The 22,112-nt window shown below is 45.9% G+C and overlaps 1 protein-coding gene across 4 annotated transcripts in view; it reads left to right on the top strand.

Moving 5' to 3' along the window:
• LOC109907949 (thymocyte selection-associated high mobility group box protein TOX) overlaps positions 1-22,112 on the top strand; it is a 134,204-nt gene that overhangs the window by 72,989 nt on the left and 39,103 nt on the right. For all 4 annotated transcript variants that reach the window (XM_020506263.2, XM_020506260.2, XM_020506264.2 and 1 more), the window contains one exon: positions 7,927-7,986. In XM_020506263.2, the coding sequence (XP_020361852.1) occupies positions 7,927-7,986 (60 nt within the window). The remainder of the gene's footprint in view (positions 1-7,926; positions 7,987-22,112) is intronic.

Raw genomic sequence — 22,112 nt, 5'->3', positions numbered from 1 at the left:
TGAATGTCCACGTAACATGCTCCATAACACTAATAAGAAATGAATATAAACAAACATGGGTACGAGGACCCGTCGCGCACCTATACAATAAACACAACACTGACAATAAACAATCTCTGACAAAGACATGAGGGGAAACAGAGGGTTAAATACACAACAGGTAATGAATGGGATTGAAAACAGGTGTGTGTGTGGGAAGACAAGACAAAATAAAATAAAAAATGGATCAATGATGGCTAGAAGACCGGTGACTTTGACCGCCAAGCACCGCCCGAACAAGGAGAGGCAGTCGTGACAGCACCACGCCCCTGACACGCGGCTCCAGCAGCGGCCTCTGGAAGACCCGGAGGGCGAGGTGCAGGGCGATCCGGATGGAGACGGTGGAATTCTTTTAACATGGAAGGATCTAACACGTGCTCCAACGGAACCAAGCATCTCTCCTCCGGCCCGTACCCCTCCCAGTCCACGAGGTACTGAAGGCCCCTCGCCCAACTTCTAGAATCCAAAATGGATCGAACAGAGTACGCCGGTACCCCCTCGATGTCTAGAGGAGGCGGAGGAACATCAGGCACTTCAGCCTCCTGGAGCGGGCCAGCCCCACCGGCCTGAGGAGAGACACATGGAACGAGGGGTTAATACGGTAATTAGTGGGCAGTTGTAACCTATAACATACCTCGTTCACTCTCCTCAGGACTTTAAACGGCCCCACAAACCGCGGACCCAGCTTCCGGCAGAGCAGGCGGAGGGGCAGGATTCAGGTCGAGAACCAGACCCTGTCCCCTGGTGCGAACACCAGGGCCTTAATGCGGCGACGGTCTGCGCCAATTTTCTGGCGCCCTGAAGGTGGACGTGGGCTGCCTCCCAGGTTTCCTCAGCGCACCAAAACCAATTGTCCACCGCAGGAGCCTCGGTCTGACTCTGATGCCAAGGACCCAGAAACGGCTGATACCCAAATACACATTGAAAAGGAGTAAGGTTAGTGGAGGAGTGACGTAGCGAGTTCTTCGCCCACTCTCCCGGGCCGGTCCTGGCAATAAGACCACAGAAACCTACCCACACCCTGGTTAACTCTCGGAGTGAAAACCTGAGGTAAGACTAACCGAGATCCCCAGACGTTCCATGAACGCCTTCCAGACCCTTGATGTGAACTGGGGACCTCAATCAGACACTATATCGTCAGGCACCCCATAGTGCCCGGAAAACGTGTGTAAACAGGGCCTCTGCTGTTTTTAAGGCCGTAGGGAGACCGGGCAAAGGGAGGAGATGACAGGACTTCGAAAACCGATCCACAACGACCATGATCGTGGTGTAACCCTGTGAAGGTGGAAAATCAGTCAAAAAATCCACCGACAGGTGCGACCACAGCCGTTGAGGAACGGGTAAACGTTGTAGCTTACCTCTGGGCAGGTGTCTAGGAGCCTTGCACTGGGCGCACACCGAGCAGGAGGAAACATAAATCCTCACGTCCTTAGCTAAAGTGGGCCACCAGTACCTTCCATCAAGACAGCGCATCGTCCGACCTATCCCAGGATGACCAGAGGAGGGTGACGTGTGAGCCCAATAGATCAATCGGCCGGGGACAGCTGGACACTCTGGGGGAGAGGCGTACAATCGGGTACGCTTCAGTGGCGTACCCGATTGCTGAGCGAGCACTGCTCCTATCCCAGCTTCGGATGCGTCCACCTCCACTATGAATGGCAAAGAGGGATCCGGATGAGCCAACACAGGCACCGAGGTAAACAGAGTCTTCAGGTGTCCAAAAGCCCTGTTCGCCTCAGCCGACCACTGCAAGTGCACCGGGCCCCCCTTTAGCAGTGAGGTAATGGGAGCAGCAACCTGACTAAAACCCCGGATAAACCTCCGGTAGTAATTGGCAAACGCAAAAAAACACTGCACTTCCTTTACCGTGGTTGGAGTCGGCCAATTACGCACGGCTGCAATGGGTCACTCTCCATTTCCACTCCTGAAGTGGAAATCCGATGCCCTAGGAAGGAGATGGATTGTTGGAAGAACAAGCATTTCTCAGCCTTGACATATAGATCATGCTCCAACAGGCGACCAAGCACCCTGCGCACCAGGGACACATGCTCGGTGCGTGTAGCGGAGTATATCAGAATATCATCGATATACACCACTACACCCTGCCCGTACAGGTCCCTGAAGAGCTCATCTACAAATGATTGGAAGTGATGGAGCATTCATCAACCCATATGGCATGACAAGGTACTCATAATGACCTGAGGTGGTGCAAAAATGCCGTCTTCCACTCATCACCCTTCCGAATACGCACCAGATTGTACGCACTCCATCCTTCTTTTTCACAAAAAAGAAACTCGAAGAGACGGGTGAAATGGATTGCTGAATGTACCCCTGACGCAGGGATTCAGAGACATACGTCTCCATAGCCACCGTCTCCGCTTGCGACAGGGGATACACGTGACTCCTGGGATATGCAACGTCTACCAGGAGATCTATCGCACAATCCCCCCGTCGATGGAGTGGTACAGAAGGCGAGAGCCAAATTGGCATATTCGGGGGGAAAACGCACGGTGGAGACCTGGCCTGGACTTTCCACCATAGTAGCACCAACGGAAACCCCTAGACACCTACCTGAGCACTCTCGCGTCCACCCCGTGAGAGCCCTCTGTGGCCAAGAAACAGTGGGGTTATGACAAGCTAACCAGGGTAGGCCTAGCACCACAGAATACGTAGGAGAATCAATAAGGGAAAGACTAATCTTCTCCTTGTGACCCTCCTGCGTTATCATACACAAAGGTGCGATGACCTCCCTGATAAACCCTGACCCTAATGGTCGACTATCTAAGGCATGAATAGGGAAAGGCATATCCACAGAAACAATAGGGATCCCTAAACTAAAAATTCCCAGCCGCGCCTGAATCTACTAGCACCTTATACTGGGAATGCAGGGAAAAATCCGGAAAAGTGACAGAGACAAACATTAGTGCAACAGAGGGCCTTGGATGAGAATGGTGCCTACTCACCTGGGGTGATGCCAGAGTGCCCTGCCTGCCTTCTCTATTCCCAGAGGACCCAACCCGGCACCGACCAGCAGTGTGCTCTCTGCGACCATAGATGGTGATCGAGCGGAAACCCCCTCCGGTCTCCCTGCGCACCAGCCCTCCCAATTCCATAGGTTCGGGAGAGAGGGTGCGGGAGGATGGAACAACCAGACCCCGATCTAGACATCCACGAGTAGCCAGCATGTTGTCCAGCCTGATGGACATGTCCACCAGCTGGTCGAAGGTGAGGTTGGTGTCTCTACAGGCCAGCTCCCGACGGACATCCTCGCTTAGACTACAACGGTAATGGTCAATCAGGGCCCTGTCGCTCCATCCAGCGCCGGCAGCCAAGGTCCTAAACTCCAAAGCAAACTCCTGTGCACTCCTCGTCTCCTGCCTCAGATGATAGAGGCGCTCACCCACCGTTTTGCCTTCGGGTGGATGATCGAATACTATCCGGAAATGGCGGGTGAACTCCTCAAAATGGTCCAACGGCGCATCCTCCTCTTTACACACAGCGCTGGCCCACTCCAGGGCTTTCCCGGTGAGGCATGAGACGAGGGCGCAACTCTTCTCACGGTCCGATGGTACTGGGGAGACCGTGGCCAGATACAAGTTCAGTTTAAGGAGGAAACCATGGCAGCCGGCAGTATCTCATTTGTATCCCGTGGGTAGGGGTAAATGGATCTTGTTCGGTTCAGGAGGGGAAAAAGCGTTCAGGGGAGATCCCGGTTGTGGTGGTGGAGGCGCTGGAGAGAAACTCCCTGTCTCTCCCAGCGGTCCATATTCTTGACAATGCGATCCATGACGGCGCTCAAACAGTCAATCTCCTCCGCTTGTTCCCGGACGCATTCCTTCACCTCCATGAGCATGTCCTCTCCTGCTGACTTCATATTTTTATGGTCAGAGATTCTGTCAAGAGTCGTGTGTATAGGTGGCAGGGAAGTCATGCGCAGGAGAGTCAAACGGAGTGAACAAGGAGAGGCAACGTCTTCGGTAGAAGTCGTGACAATCCTGAAAAACTCCCCATGCCTTAACGATTATAAGCATATACATAACATGATGCAGCCACCACTATGGTGGAAAATATGGAGAGTGGTACTCAATAATGTGTTATATTGGATTTACCCCAAACATATCACTTTGTATTCAGAACAAAAAAAGTGAATTGCTTTGCCACATTTCTTGTTGCAAACAGGATGAATGTTTTAGAGAGAAAAAAAAATTCTGTACAGGCTACCTTCTTTTCACTCTGTCAATTAGGTTAGCATTGTGGAGTAACTACAATTTTCTTGATCCATCCTTAGTTTAATGGCTGTGATGGGAGAAAACTATGTAAATGTTTTAAAGTCATCATTGACCACATGGTGAAATTCCTGAGCGGTTTCCTTCCTCTCCGGTAACTGAGTTAGGAAGGACGCCTGTATCTTTGTAGTGACTGGGTATATTGAAACCCCATCCAAAATGTAATTAATAACTTCACCACGCTCAAAGGATATTCAATGTCTGCTTTTTGTGTTTTTACCCATCAACCATTAGGTGCCCTTCTTTGTGAGGCATTGAAAAACCTCCCTGATCTTTGTGTTTGAATCTGTAGAGACCTTACAGATAATTGTCTGTGTGGGCTACAGAGATGAGGTATTCATTAAAAAATCATGTTAAACACTATTATTGCACACAGAGTGAGTCCATGCAACTTGTGACTTGTTACACACATTTTTAATCCTGAACATGTTTAGGCTTGCCATAACAAATGGGGTTGAATACTTATTGAATGAAGACATTTCATATTTTCCTATTTTTATTAATTCCACTTGGACATTATGGGATATTGTGTGTAGGCCAGTGAAAAAAAATCTAAATGTAATCAATTGAAATTCAGGCTGTAACACAACAAAATGTGGAAAAAGTCAAGGGGTGTGAATACTTTCTGAAGGCACTGTATCTATCACATCTCTCTCTCTCTTTATCTACCACTCTCCCCTCTTATGAAATAGTTTTTAATGTCTTCCATTGTGGGTGTTTTCGTTCGCCCTCAGGAATTGTATCCATTAGTGCTTTCAGGACATAATTTCTTAGCTAATTGTAGTGGCCCATTTGTGTTCCCTGATATTTTTCTTCTGTTTATCTAGGTAGTAAACCTTCAGTCCATGTCTTCTGGCTCGGAAAATACCACACACCGAATCGCCATGTATCTCCACATCTCTGGAATTTGAAATGGAATGCTGTCTAGTTTGATCATGTTTTCATTGCGGTCTGTCTGTTCCATTTTACACAGAGCTAGGTGATATGCGCTATGCAAAGAATTACTTTTGTCAATAAACAAGAAAACATTGGCTCTTCTTCATGTCTTTCAGCACTTCCACAGCAGTTTGAGAGCTGGCGTTGATATGTGTTTATGAACTTTCTGTATTACCCGATGGGCGGTGAGGTCACTGTCAAGTTTTATCAAACCGCTTCACTACAGAGCTGAGTGCTATGGAGAGTCCAAGGTTGCACAGGGAATATATTTACATTCCCTTCTGTTGGGCAATAACACTTTTTTCACCATCACAATTGCTACCATCTTATTATTTTGTAGTGTTCTCAGTTTGGGCTTTGTGAACTTTCCCTATTCTTAAAAGATGAGTCTTTAGATGACTATCGTCACTGGTGTAAAGTACTTAAGTAAACATACTTTAAAGTACTACTTAAGTAGTTTTTTGGGGTATCTGTACTTTACTATTTATATTTTGAACTACTTTTGCTTCATTACATTCCTTGTGAAAATATTGTACTTTTTACTCCATACATTTTCCTTGACACCCAAAGTACTCATTACATTTTGAATGCTTAAATTGTCCAATTCACACACTTATCACAGAACATCCCTGGTCATCGCTACTGCCTCTGATCTGGCGGACTTTCTAAACACACATGCTTTGTTTGTAAATTATGTCTGAATGTTGGAGTGTCCCACTGACTGTCCTTAAAAAAAAAAACATTGAAATGGTGCCATCTACTTTGCTTGATATAAGGAATTTAAATTGATTTAGAATTTCACTTTTGATACTGAAGTATATTTTAGCAATTACATTTACTTTTTATACTTAAGTATATTTTAAACCAAATACTTTTAGATTTTTACTCAAGTAGATTTTTACTTCTACTTGAGTCATTTTCTATTAAGTTATCTTTACATTTACTCAAGTCAAATCAAAATCAAATCAAATGTATTTATATAGCCCTTCGTACATCAGCTGATATCTTTAAGTGCTGTACAGAAACCCAGCCTAAAACCCCAAACAGCAAGCAATGCAGGTGTAGAAGCACGGTGGCTAGGAAAAACTCCCTAGAAAGGTCAAAACCTAGGAAGAAACCTAGAGAGGAACCAGGCTATGTGGGGTGGCCAGTCCTCTTCTGGCTGTGCCGGGTGGAGATTATAACAGAACATGGCCAAGATGTTCAAATGTTCATAAATGTCCAGCATGGTCGAATAATAATAAGGCAGAACAGTTGAAACTGGAGCAGCAGTACGGCCAGGTGGACTGGGGACAGCAAGGAGTCATCATGTCAGGTAGTCCTGGGGCATGGTCCTGGGGCATGGTCCTAGGGCTCAGGTCCTCCGAGAGAGAGAAAGAAAGAGAGAAGGAGAGAATTAGAGAACGCACACTTAGATTCACACAGGACACCAAATAGGACAGGAGAAGTACTCCAGATATAACAAACTGACCCTAGCCCCCCGACACAAACTACTGCAGCATAAATACTGGAGGCTGAGACAAGTATGACTATTGGGTACTTTTTCCACCACTGCCTATTGTGATTGAGCACACTACCATCAATCTTTCCTCAGATAGGCAGGACGATTCCAACTTAATAGTAGTACTGATCTAGGATCAGGTCCTCCCTGTCAATGTAATATTATTAATTTTGAACAAAAATGCTAAACTGATCCCAAATCAGCACTCCTAATCTGAGACGCTTGATATATCTGGCCCAGAGCCCTTAAACGGGCCTCTGAGTATCTTTCCCAGGGGTTGTTAAGTATTGACCAGTCAGTTAAGCTAACCATAGCAACATACTGTAGTTAAACCCAGTTTTAGGTATTTAGGGCCATATCATAACATTCTGCCATGCAATCTGATAGGCCAAGAGGCGTGCGAAGCCTTGGCTTTGTCTCATACGTACTGTATGAGCACAGCAGTTCTAAAACCACAATGAATCACACCCCCTTGTGTATTAATCCTTTATTAAAACATACTTAGCAGTGTTTTGGCATCTGCAGGAAGTGTTCTCTCCATGACTAGAACACTCCTTATTACCTACCTGTGAGAGACATGGATCACCTAACTTCAACAGCACTCGGACATGCACGCACACAGACAGTGTACGCACACACACACACACGGTATGAACAACCCCACAGGGAAAGCCCAACGCTTGTCACTCGGCTCAACTAATTACCGCCCCACTGACGAACAGTAATTACCGAAGCCACCGCAACGAGGTTTAGTGAATGTGACAAAGTCATTAGGCTCCTTGCCTCCCGTAGAGCCATCAGTACTTCTCTTTGCTTATTTATAAAATCATTTTTTACCCCCTTTTTTATTCCCAATTTCAATCTTGTCTCATCGCTGTACCGTGGGAGGCAAAGGTCGAGTCATGCGTATTCGGAAACACGACCCACCTAAACCGCGCTTCTCAACACAACGTTCAACTGACGACCGAATGCTGGGCCAATTGTGCGACACCCTATGGGACTCCCGATCACGGGCCGGTTGTGACACAGAATGGGATGGAACCTGGGTCTGTAGTGACGCCTCTAGCACTGCGACGCAGTACCTTAGACCGCTGCACCACTCTGGAGGACCGCTATCTTGCTTATTATTCACAAAATGTTTGTTTTTTCTTTTTCTGTTCACAGTTTGATGGTGACAACATGTACATGAATGACAATAACCAGGAGTTTCGGTCACCAAGCCAGGTGAGTAGTCCGGTCCAAGGTTCATCCTAAAGGTTATACCTCCATTATGGTCAAGAGACATTCTCTTTGTGGTGACTAGGTGACTTAACATAAGCATTCAAATATCTATTAGCGAAGTTTGGAAAGCACAAACAAAGGAATGATACTGATTCAGTGCAACTACCCCGTTGGGGGTCATCCACGCTGTAGTTCTCTTCTAGAAACATTCAATACGTTTGTTAAACACCAATAATGCCAGCCGAAAGGTTGCCCTAACTGCTTATTTATTGTGTAGTTCTTAGGTAGTTCCCAAAACCCATAGCTGTGTGACCTACTCCAGGTAAGGTAAAGTGTAGATTTGTTGTTACCGAAATGGGTTTCACTTACTTGTCTCAAACCCATTCGCTCCTTGGAGGGCATAGGCCAAGTGCACACAAACTTCCTCCAGCAGACTTGGTGTTGTGAGGTTTTACAGTATTTGAAGGTGTTGTTAGATTTGTGTCTAACTAGGATGTTGGGAGCTCAGGGCCCAACCTAAATAGGATCCCCAATCAGAGGCAACGATAAACAGCTGCCTCTGATTGGGAACCAATTCAGGCCACCATAGACCTACATTTACCTAGACATACCAAAACCCCATATATATACAAAAACCCTAGAGAAGACAAAAAACACATACCACCCTCGTCACACCCTGACCTAACCAAAATAATAAAGAAAACAAAGATAACTAAGGTCAGGGCATGACACCCTAACCTTAATCCTAACCTTAAACACACAGCTGACCGTAATGCCTAACTCTAACCTTACACTTTTGTGTTCATGAATTTTTACAATATAGCCAATTTTGACTTTGCAGCTGGCCCATCTTGTGGAAATCGCTCAGTTCTGCCTCCAGGGCAAGATTCATGACAATAAACGTCAACCTGCGGTTTGGACGGGAGGGAGGGGAGCAGAGTACTCACAGCCAGAGTTAGAACGTCTTGGTTGACATATGGCAGTGTTTAGATCTTCCAGGCTTTGTTGATACTGAGGCAAAGCCTTGGTGTTTAAACAAAACATAACAAGGTTCCAACTACTCATCAATTAGCACTTGCCTACACACAGAGAGAGCGAGAGGGAGAGAGAGAGAGAGCTAAGGAGGGTGGGAGGTGGGGAGCCCCTCTCCACCTTTTCTAGTAAGTTTGTATTTTCTTTTAAGTCTTGATTGACTGCGTATAATGAGGGGTTGAAGGATAGATTTAGCAGCTTATTGGTTGCTCAGTGCAGAAGCACAAGGTCTACCGTGTTGACTACATGCTTTTGCCTGACGACATCACTGGACACACATTGGTTGCTTGTAAACTGTTCGGCACTATTGTCGGTCAGACTGGTCATATGTCAATCAGCACCTACTGTACTTTAAAGTGTTACAGAGAGCGTTTGAACTACTTTCAAATGAAACAATATAATATAATATGAAACAAAAAGACAATCATAATATCAGTCATACATATCAAATTGCCTGTTTATGCTACAAAACCAAGTTTATAAGAGGTTTTAAAAATAAGTTATAGTTGACAAAAAATTCCATGGCGTAGAGTAAGGCATTGTTGGTATAATAGATGGATACAGCTCAATGCATGATTAATAAAATTCAACAATACATTTCTTGGTAGTACAGCAAATATTGCTATCAGGTTGTAAATCACAGCTGGCCTGGTACATTGTTTGCTGCCTTCAACCATTCGGGATGCACTGTTTCAGTTTCAATGACTCAATATTTTGGACAAAAAACTGACTAATGCAACTACGGACCAATTCTAACTAAATCGTTTTTCTGTGGCTATGGCTAGAGATGTGTAATTGATGGTAGGGAGATTGTGATGTGCAAAACTCCCTGATCTTCTAAAAAAAATAGGTTTGTCTAGTTGTGTCCAGTCCAAGTGGTGCTTGTACAGGCAGACCATCTATGGGAGGAAGGACGTCAGCGTTGCGCAGCAGCTGAAACCTGGTCCTGACTGAGTCCGAATGCTCCTTGGCGACAATGTCAATGGCGTGCGTACTGGGAGCGGAGTCAGGTGCAGGAGAGCAGAGAGTTGTGAACAGGCGCACACTTTATTAAGGCAGGAGAAACCAACAGACGGACGCCACTGCGTCAAAACCTCCAGCCAATGCAAAAGTGCAAACGCGCAAACGGTCACAATAATATTGTATAAACACAATAACATACCTCGTGAAATAAAACACGGAATAAACGCATACCAGTAAAACGCATCAACATAGACACGTAACACAAAACAAAAGGACATGAGGGGGAACAGAGGAATAAATACATGTAGTGTGATTGGGGAATGAAAACCAGGTGTGCAGGGAACAAGACAAAACAAATGGATAAATGAAAAATGGAGTGGCAATGGCTAGAAAGCCGGTGACGTCGAACGCCGCCCGAACAAGGAGAGGGGCCGACTTTGGCGGAAGTCGTGACAGACAACAACACCAGGCTCTAGAGCATTGAAGCTGTAAAACAGGAAAATAGACCCCAAAAAATGTAGAAGACATTACAACCTTGCATAACATCAATTCACCTCCCAAGTATAGATAATAAGAATAACCTCATACAATGCAGTGAAAATGATATTCACCTGAAGTGCTGGTACTACTTGATCTGTGGTTGCGGCCTGATGTACGCAGTCATGTTTTGTTGCCAGACATAACATTTTCTACCAGCACCATACCATTCTGCAGTCCAACCTGTTGTGGGATGTTGACCCCCGGTCACAGTGCTGTCCTTGACCACACCAGCAATTTCTCCACAGATTCCTGAAGGAAGACAGCCTGACTACATGTACCTGTGAAAAATACACAAATAATGTGAGATCAATTAAAGTAGTGCCAATCATGTTGGAGGTAAATGAAATAATGAAAACGTGTTGTTCATGCTTTACATTTCAAGTGTTGTCATCGATTCCTTGTGGAGACGCCACACTGCTGCTTTTGTCACATGAGATGGCAGCAGCTTTCCACCAAAGTGTTTGTGTCTTGGGTGGCGTCCTGGTAATACTGTTGCCTTATCCTCTGCATAGTTGTTGACGAAGTTCACAACTCACTGCAAGTCCTCATGCTTCAGGTGTGACCTGGGCTCGCTTGGGCCGACTCTCTTTTTGATGAGAGGCATTAGACCATTCTCCTTGTATGACTGGTGGAGGAGAGTCAGTCTACTGATGCTGAAAGACAAATTCCAGATACAAATATACAGATACAATATTTTATAATTATTATACAAAATATGGCCGTAAATCACCTCCAGACACACCTGGCTAACTAGAAGGGGTCATGTAATCATCTGTGGAGTCTTTTGTTTAGACATGTAGCTAGCTAGCTAAACAATTAGCCATTATTCCAACCCATCACAGGAGGTTGGTGGCACCTGAATTGGGGAGGATGGGCTCGTGATAATGGCTCCTATGTAGTTATGTGGCAATATGAGCCAGGACCCCTTTAGTCATCACCTTGTTTTCTTTTGTTTATTGCATCTCCAGTTTTTGGTGATTTTGGGAGTATATGTTGTTGTCATATAATGGCCTTTATTTTCCTGACCTTCATTGGCAAATTCAAGCACATATAGTATGCCTAATGGCCTATTTTAAAAGGATGGGGAATGATCCAAAACAGTTGTTCTGCCCTTAATGTGGGTTACTTTTGATGGCCCATCAATGTTGTGTCCTACGTCTGTGGACAAAATGTGGAGTCTAGTACAGAGTCGCCTTTGTGACTGTGTCCAGGGCTTCTTGTTGTGTCTAAGTAGCACCCTTCAACGCTGTCACGGGCGTCCTCCTCTTCATCTGAAGAGGAGAGGCGAGAAGGATCGGACCAAAATGCGGCGTCGTAAGTGTCCATGGTAATCTTTAATAAAGCAAGTACTGACACTGTATACAAAACAATAAACAAATGACGACCGTGAAGCACCAACATAGACAATCACCCACAAACAAACAGTGCAACCCAGGCTACCTAAGTATGATTCTCAATCAGAGACAACTAATGACACCTGCCTCTGATTGAGAACCATACTAGGCCGAAACATAGAAATACCCAAATCATAGAAAAACAAACATAGACTGCCCACCCAACTCACGCCCTGACCATACTAAATAAATACAAAACCTTGACCTATAGGGGAGGGTCTGGGTGGGGCGTCTGTCCGCGGTGGCGGCTCTGGCGCGGGACGCGGACCCCACTTAACCTTTGTCTTTGTCCGCCTTATTGTCCGCCTCCGTGGCTTTCTAACCATGACCACCCCTCTCAATGACCCCACTGGACAGAGGGGCGGAAGCTCTGGACAGAGGGGCGGAAGCTCTGGACAGAGTGGTGGAAGCTCTGGACAGAGGGGCAGAAGCTCTGGCGCCTCTGGGCTGAGGGGCTCTGGCGCCTCAGACTCCGGCAGCAGCGCCGGACAGGCGGGAGACTCCGGCAGCAGCGCCGGACAGGCGGGAGACTCCGGACAGGCGGGAGGCAGCGGCGCCGGACAGGCGGGAGGCGCCGGACAGGCGGGAGACTCCGGCAGCGGCGCCGGACAGGCGGGAGACTCCGGCAGCGGCGCCGGACAGGCGGGAGACTCCGGCAGCGGCGCCGGACAGGCGGGAGACTCCGGCAGCGGCGCCGGACAGGCGGGAGACTCCGGCAGCAGCGCCGGACAGGCGGGAGACTCCGGCAGCAGCGCCGGACAGGCGGGAGACTCCGGCAGCAGCGCCGGACAGGCGGGAGGCTCCGGACAGGCGGGAGGCTCCGGCAGCGGCGCCGGACAGGCGGGAGGCGCCGGACAGGCGGGAGACTCCGGCAGCGGCGCCGGACAGGCGGGAGGCTCCGGACAGGCGGGAGGCTCCGGCAGCGGGGAGGCGACAGAGAGACAGCCTGGTGCGTGGGGCTGCCACAGGAACCACCAGGCTGGGGAGACCTTCAGGAGGCTTGGTGTTAGGAGGCACCTGAAGGACCGGGCTGTGGGGGAGCACTGGAGCTCTGGTGCGCAACCTTGGCACCACTTCCCCAGGCTGGACAACTACTCTAGCCCGGACCCTCCAGAGTGCAGGCACAGGTTGAACCGGGCTGTGGGTAAGCACGGGAGATCTAGTGCTTACTACACGCACCTCTCCCTTAGGCTCCACTCCCACATTCGCCCGGCACGAGCGGAGCGCAGGCAGAGGACGCACTGCACCCTCCCAGCGCCCCGGAGACACAGCACGCAGAGCCGGCGCAGGATAACCTGGACCAAAACTGCGTACCGGCGACCAGACCCGCTGAGCAGGCACCATACGCCCTGGCTCGATGCCCACACTCTCACGGCACTTTCGGGGGGCTGCCCTATAGCGCACCGGGCTATGGGCACGCACTGGCGACACCGTGCGCTTAACCGCATAACACGGTGCCTGACCAGTAATGCGCTGCTTATAATAAGCACGAGGAGTGAGTTCAGGTCTGCTACCTGGCTTACTACCACACCTCGTCTGCCTCCCCCCAAAACATTTTTGGGGCTGCCTCTCGTACCTGTCGCACTGCCGTGCTGCCTCCTCATATCGCCGCCGCTCAGCTTTCGCTGCCTCCAGCTCTGCTTTGGGGCGGCGATATTCCCCAGCCTGTGCCCAGGGTCCTTTCCCGTCTAGAATCTCCTCCCATGTCCAGGAGTCCTGTGATGCTGGCCGCTGTTTTTGCTGTTGCTGCTGCTGTCGTCGCTGCTGTTTACCACGCCGCTTGGTCCTTGGTTGGTGGGTGATTCTGTCACGGGCGTCCTCCTCTTCATCTGAAGAGGAGAGGCGAGAAGGATCGGACCAAAATGCGGCGTCGTAAGTGTCCATGGTAAATCTTTAATAAAGCAAGTACTGACACTGTATACAAAACAATAAACAAATGACGACCGTGAAGCTACAACATAGACAATCACCCACAAACAAACAGTGCAACCCAGGCTACCTAAGTATGATTCTCAATCAGAGACAACTAATGACACCTGCCTCTGATTGAGAACCATACTAGGCCGAAACATAGAAATACCCAAATCATAGAAAAACAAACATAGACTGCCCACCCAACTCACGCCCTGACCATACTAAATAAATACAAAACAAAGGAAATAAAGGTCAGAACGTGACAAACGCAGAGACAGGAGATTACAGTATCTCAGGCCCCTTCAAGAGAAAGCCACAAAACAAAAACAGCTTTCATTGACTCTAAGCTAGGAAACAGGTCTAGTCACTCAGTGGCTTTTTCCCAAAGGTATTCATTTGTTTGTTGTTACTGTACATGTAAGGGACTTTGTCATTTTTGGTTTGTTTACCAGTTGACATTCTTGCAGGTGACCTATTTAGTGGATCAACATGACATGGTTGTTGATCAGTGTTACCTGTGTTTTCCTACTGCATACTGTACCAGTATAACTCATATCACTAATTCACCCTATTGACTCGCGTCCATGTGCCGCGTTTGATTCGAATCCAGGATTTTTAATGGCTCGTTCAATGATCCTGATTGAGATGTTCCAAGAAAAAGCATCACACCTGTCATTTGATCCTTCCTATCTATCATTGGATGCACATTATTCACACCCACACAGTTCAAGTGCAATGATGTTAATTGCTACACATACATGTAAATTAAATGTAGTACATATTGTGGATTTACATCAACAATCATGGTCGCCATATTACCTGTGGCATCATGGGTAGTGTAGTAGTGTAGTGTAGTTGTCCTCATACGAGCCTTCCTCTAGCCCAGTGTTTCCCAAACTTGGTGCTGGAGCCCCCCCTGGGTTCATATTTTAGTTTTGGTCGAAGCACTACACATCTGATTCAAAAATCCAACTCATCGCCAAGCTTTGAAGATTTGAATCAGCTGTGTAATGCTCGGGCAAAAATGAAAACGTGCACCCAGGGAGGGCCCCAGGACCAAGTTTGGGAAACCTTGCTCTAGCCTGTGTCTGCCCAGTGCATTGAGAATCCAGTGGTGCCCCAAATAATCAGGCTGATTGGAGCTGATTGGATATCAGGCCAGTGGGACGGACAGGAAATGCTTTGATTGGGACTGGTCTGGAATGAGCGGTGAGGGTGATCCGTTTGGGTGATTACAGACTGGAGCCGGTGTGTGTTTACGTTGCTGTCGGCCTCCTCTCTGTTTTTACAGTCCCTGTCCCACTGGGGTTTCATTTACAATAGGGTTTTAACAGACTGGATTTATAACTTCCTCTCTATGTTATAATCAGTGTAAGGAGAGCAGACCTGAGTTTTAAAAAAAACGATTTGTTTTCTACCTGGAGTGCAAGGAGGCTAAATAAAACACTTTTGAGACTTTTCTATTGGTTCCTTTGCGACAGGCGTACTGAATCAAGCACAGATCCAGTATTGAAAATATACCGAACACTGAGTATACCGAACATTAGCCCTCACAACAGCCTCAATTCGTCGTGGACTCTACAAGGTGTCGAAAGCGTTCCACAGGGATGCTGGCCCATGTTGACTCCAATGCTTCCCACAGTTGTGTCAAGTTGTCTGGATGCCCTTTGGGTGGTGGACCACACTTGATACACACAGGAAACTGTTAAGAGCGAGAGAAAAAAACAGAAGCGTTGCAGTTCTTGACACAAACCGGTGCGACTGGCACCTACTACCATACTCTGTTCAAAGGCAATTAAATGTTTTGTCTTGTCCATTCACCCTCTGAATGGCACACATACACAATCCATGTCTCAATTGTCTCAAGTCTTAAAAATCCTTCTTAAACCTTTCTCCTCCCCTTCATCTACACTAATTGAAGTGGATTTAACATTGACATCAATAAGGGATCTCAAAAAGGGATCATAGCTTTTACTTGGGTTCACCTGGTCAGTATACTGTATGTCATGGACAGAGCAGGTGTTCTTAATGTTTTGTACACTCAGTGTAATTTCAAATAGAATTGGAACACAGATCTGGTGTGTAGAGGGAGAGAAAGAATGATAGAGAATGATAGATTATTTTCTCTCTGTTACCTCGTTTTTCACTTTTGTACCGAACCTGCCTTGCTGTAGAAAGATACCCAGGGTCTTTTAAGAACCAGCTAGTTTTAGCTTGTTTGTGTTTGTGCCTTTGTTTCTTTTGTTGTTGAGAATGCAAGACAACGTGGGGCTCTTATATAGTCACGACCACAGGGGAGCTGTTGCTGATGGTCTAGATTAGAATAGAAACTTGGATAAAGTGGCTCCTCTCTCTCTCTCTCTGTCTCTCTCTCTGTCTCTCTCTCTGTCTCTCTCTCTCTCTCTCTCTCTCTGTCCCCTTTCCCTCATTTTCTGTCTTTCTCTCTCCCCTTTCTCTCTTATTCTCTGTCTCTCTCCATCTCTCTCTCTCTCTCCAATCTCTCTCGCTCTTTCACCCCTCTCACCGACACACACATAATGCACTCAACGTAGACACAAAATACCTCCCCTCTCACCACACAGCAGCTTCGTCCAGTCAAGTGCGCTGCCCATAGGGTCCGTGCAGATGTTGTTAGGCCTCTCTGGCCCTGCGCTGTTTCCAACACACATCTCCACTGACTGACTCACAGCGCAGGGAGCAGAGACACGGTGGTAGCACATACACCACATGTGGGTGATGGTGAGGTGAGAGCAAAGTTACTTAATGGTGACTCATGGTGTACCATTTATAGTCGGAGCACAACAGACAGACGCACACACACACACACACACACACACACACACACACACACACACACACACACACACACACACACACACACCCCTTCCCTCTTCAGTGGATGTGCATATACAGGTCTCTTCTCATCATCTTTCCTTTCTGGTAATGTGAAAAGTTGCATGAGTAGATGACTAATCATGTGGAAAGGGTGACGCACATGTCTTTCCCGAGCCCAACTAGAACACTTTGTGCGATGCATAAAACAATGGAGAGAGTAGAGATGAAAGCCTTATCGTCTAGCTCTATCTGTTGTGTACTGTTATTCTAAAGCAGTTACACCCCAAAAATATGCTCCTTCAACATTGAGACAACATTGAGACAACATTGAGGGAATAGGATGCCCACACCCACGCTGAGAGGATTTGTTAGGGTCGTCTTATGTAGGTCAGCCTATGTCAGCCAATAAATCCAATTATCATCAGCTTCTGAAGGAGTAGAAATGAAAGAAGAAATGGGCCTAGGGTCACCACAATCTCTGCGAGTGCGTTCCAGTTTTAGCTGAGATTTCCCTTTGTGTTTCAGGTTCTACTGGACTAGACAACAGGACCGATACAAGACTATCCCAATATCTTTAGTATTGTAGCAGACTTCAAAAATACTATTTCAAATCATTAAAAATGCTTTTAAGCTGGGCTTGATTGAGCTTGCCTGGTGCAATGGAACCAATAGGATAGTTGCAAAATATCTGGTACTCCAGACAGATGCGCATTTGAAATATTTCAAATAGTATTTGAACCCAGGTCTGGAGTAAAGTGCATGAGGATGATCTAGGTCCTCCTCATCTAAATGTACATCGTGCTAACATCTTAAAACCACCTTATCAGCAGGGGAAGTAAACTGAATGATTCATGCACTCTTTTATGAGAACTTGAAACCTTGGATCTATTTTCAGCTCCACTCCATATGCAGTATTGCTGTTGCGGAGGGATTTAGAGAGGACTAAATAGTTTTAGCTTTTTTTCTCCCCCCACCCTCTCTCTCTCTCTCTCTCTCGCTCTCTCTCTTTCTCTCTCTCGCTCTCCCCCCCCCCCCTCCCCCAGTGATCTTTCTCATCATATAGAGACCAAGGTCATGCCTGAAATACAATAGACGTGTAGACATCTGGTATAATACTGTGGAAAGTTAAATCTATATGAATGGCCCTGCCGCAGTAGATTCTCTCTGATGCACTCCTCGCGGTTCAGTGGAAGTAAATCACAATGTTCTCTTATTACCCTGACTGGAATGAGGGCATAGAGAAAGAACATGAGGGATCACCCCCCCCCCCCCCGTTTGCCACGGCTTAAAGGGAATGACATCACGGAAATAAAAAATAAATGAGGATTATGGGTAGGCTATTGTGCCATATGTGATTACCAGGGCTTCCACATTCCCCTAGTGGGAAGAGTGACTACAGGCTGACATCTTTTATTTATTCTTGTGATTTTAACCACAATGAATGGATGAAATACGGAAACGTGGTGAACCACAAATATCCCTGTTTTTGGCCCCTGACAAAGATCATGCTTTCTGGATGTTTCAAACAATTGTAGGAGTCTGTCAGAGCTTTATTTCTTTATACATACACTTATTACCCCGTCTGAGAAAAGAAAACACTTTTCAACCCATATGATCTAGTACATAATAAAAGTATAATACAACATATACAAAAATACTTAAACAATGTGAAGGAATAAGCCTTTTCATACATTTATAATATGTCCATATATAGTTATCATCTGTTGTAGAAACATCTACCCAAGATCATTCACGTTCTTTATTACTTTACCAAATGTATCATGACATTAGTGATGTTCACAAAAATAACAGCTTTTGACTGTCTAAATCAACATTTGGGCCATTTAAACAGCGTGTGTCCCTGCTATAGACAAGGGGAGACAGGCGATGTAAAGCATATGCAAGGTCTCTGCCTCCGATGTACAACAAATATTTGACTTCCACACAAAATGACTTTGTTACTTATTTTAGGTTTAAAGTGGTGGTACGTCGCATTCTTTTTATTTCTTGTATTCCGATCCACCTGCTCGAGACAAATTCAACGATTGCGTTGCCACGTCTGTGCGGTGAACCAGTCGAGCTGAATAAATGTTTTAATCAGGACCGTGTCTTTGACTTAACGTTGCAGTGAACTTGATTTCACCACTCTCTCTGAAAACACATCCATCACGTACTACGCTGAATGTCCTTTGAAGAAGCAATAATGTAAATGAATCTAATGATGCAGCCGACCACCGGAGAAAGGCAAATACACAAGTATTCGACAGAGGACGTTGATGTTATCCCAGGATGGCTGTCTTGTGACTTCTGAAATGGTGTGAAATCAAGAAAATAAGTGATGTAAACATATACAAAAACATTGGGGGTAATTCTAGTGCCAGATTTCAGGGGACTGTCAGCTTATTATGGTGTGTTTCTTTTTCCACTCTGGTCAAAAGTCTTCCACATATCATTTATTTTGATGTGGTTTTGGTGGAGATCGAGCTCAGCTCAAATAGGCCACACACAGCTGTAATGGAGTGTGGAGAGGGGTCTTTTACCCAACTAAATTAGATCTATTTTGGTGTGACATTTGAGGGAATTGCCAGTGAGGGGAGCAGGATGGAAGATACCGCACTCCCCCTCCCCAAGGCTTCTGAAGGACATCACCTGTGACCCTGACACGGGATTGGATGGTGAAAACCGCCCCCTTTTCAGGTTACTTATCCCAGTTCTACCTGGCTGTCAGTCAGCCGGCTCTGAAATCCATCTTCTGCTCTTTTTCAATCGAGGGCCATTTATTGCCATTGCCATCTATTGTAGAGGGCTGGTTCTGCTGATGCATAAAACCCAATGGAATTTTGTGTCAATTGAAAGCCTGGTGGATAGGTCACGTGCCCCAACGCACTGTCCTTTGTCTTTTTGACCATCGTTCTGAAACACACACTCGTTCTCGTTGCTGAGTCTCGTTTTTGTCCTCTTTCTGCTCAAGAGGCTCTTCTTGGCTGCTGGATCTAGTCCTAGAATGTAATGTTGTGTTGTGTTTGAGTAGCCTATCCTAATCCAACTGTCATATATGCTGTGGGATACTAGTGGATTTATCCAATATTTTTATTCAACATTGATATGAATCCATATAATCACCGGTGTTAGATTATCGCATATGTGGACAGCCTACATGTGGAATGGAATTGTAGAGAGGAGGAGTTGTGTCGTGTCCTCAGAGCTTTACAAGCATTTTTTTCTCCGCAAAAAAAAAATTACATTTCACCTTTCATGGGAGTGCGATGGTTGGGTAGGGAGGTTGAATTTTACATTTAGTTTTGACCCCTTCTGTTTTCTCCGCAGCCGCAATGTCCTGAAAGACAGTAGATATATGAATTATTTATCTGTATTTGAACATATTAAACTTGTAATGTCCTTGTCCCACATTTTATCCTCAAGGGCATCCAACAGAACTGTTAAAAGAATGGAAGGCCTGATTGTAAAATCGCCTCTTGCAGCATTCAAATCTTCTAACATGAATCCTACATCAATTTACTTTAATCTTGGAGAATGAATTGTCTGAAATACATGTTGTGGTAGTTCGGATAAAAGCTGGATGAAATGCAGGGGAAGCTTTAGCCATATTAAGCATTTAAAAAGTGGTGAATCCATACAAGCAAAGAAGCTAGCGCTTCGTAACGTCTTAGCAACATACACTGCCTTACCAAAAGTATGTGGACACCTGCTTGTTGAACAGCTCATTCCAAAATCATGGACATTAATATGGTGTTGATCCTCCCTTTGCTGCTATAACAGCCTCCACTCTTCTGGAAAGGCTTTCCACTAGATGTTGGAACATTGCTGCGGGAACTAATGCCACAAGAGCATTAGTCAGTTCGGGCACGGATGTTGGGTGATTGGGCCTGGCTCGCAGTCGGCATTCCAATTCATCCCAAAGGTGTTCGATGGGGTTGAGATCAGGGATCTGGGCAGGCCAGTCAAGTTCTTCCACACTAATCTCGACAAACCATTTCTGTATTGACCTCATTTTGTGCACGTGGGCATTGTTATGCTGAAACAGGAAAATGCCTTCCCCAAACTGTTGCCACAAAGTTGGAAGCACAGAATCGTCTAGAATGTCATTGTATGTTGTAGCGTTAAGATTTCCCTTCACTGGAATTAAGGGACCCTAGCCCAAACCATGAAAAACAGCCCTAGACCAAAATTCCTCCTCTACCAAACTTTACAGTTGGCACTATGCATTGGGGCAGGTAGCGTTCTCCAGGCATCCGCCTAACCCAGATTAGTCTGTCGAACTGCCAGATGGTGAAGCGTGATTCATCACTCCAGAGAACGTGTTTCCATTGCTCGAGAGTCCAATCTGGCTTTAGAAGATGCTCATTCCAATGATACTTGCCTTATCCACCTTTTTGACCACACAAGCAGGAAAGTGAGAAGGGGAACTATACAGGAATGGTCATGTTAGACTTGCAGAAAGCTTTTGACACAGTGGACCATGATATTCTCCTGATGAAACTGAAATGCATGGGTCTAAATGGTGTAGCAGTGAATTGGTTTGGGTCTTATCTCACCAACAGAACACAAGTATGTAATGTTGGCGATGTTCTGTCAGAGGCCAAATAAATATCCTGTGCAGTACCGTAGGTATCAATTTTAGGGCCTCTCTTATATGCGTTAATGATATGCCAAGTACAGTAAAGTGTTTTATGCTGATTACTCAGCCATACTGGTATCAGGGATGGATACAGTTTACATAAAGGAAACCCTGAGTAAAGAATAGCATTTTGTTAGAGATTGGTTGACTGACAACAATATGTCGCTAAGTTTGGGAAACACTTTAGTGATTTTGTTTGGAACAAAACGTAGATTGCTTAGGGCTGACAATATAAGGGTAAACTATGCAGACAAGGAGATTGAATCTAAAACAAGTGTAACTTATTTTGGTGTGTCCCGAGATCAATCCCTTTCTGGAGACCTGATTGCTGCTGAAATGATTTCTAAAATGGCGAATAAATTGAAATGATTGATATTTTAACATCGAAGTTAAGAAACCGCTTGTCTCAACCTTGATCCCGTGTCATTTTGATTATGCCTGCTCTGCTTGGTATAATGGGCTATCAAAAAAGTTATATGCAGGGCCTGCAAAATAATGTTATCAGGTATATGCTGAATGTCCCCTCTAGGACCCACACAGGGGTACATGACTTCCGGGAGGTGGGCATGTTGCCTTTGGAGTCCAACTTAATTCAACTTAATCATTATGTTTGACATCTTAAATGATCGTGCCCCAGGTTATATGAAGAACCACATTGATATGCTCGATAACCAACACAGTTACAATACCAGATCTAGTGTTATGTCTTATAAAATGTTCATTTGAACAAGGTTGTCTAAGTAAGAGAAACCACTCCACTGCCCCTTGTGCCCCCTAATGCTGGTCAGGAGTATTTATTTGAATTACCTGTA

Source organism: Oncorhynchus kisutch, linkage group LG17 (genome assembly GCF_002021735.2).
Source record: "Oncorhynchus kisutch isolate 150728-3 linkage group LG17, Okis_V2, whole genome shotgun sequence".
NCBI classification, from domain to species: Eukaryota; Metazoa; Chordata; class Actinopteri; order Salmoniformes; family Salmonidae; genus Oncorhynchus; species Oncorhynchus kisutch.
This window is presented reverse-complemented; position numbering and strand designations above follow the sequence as displayed.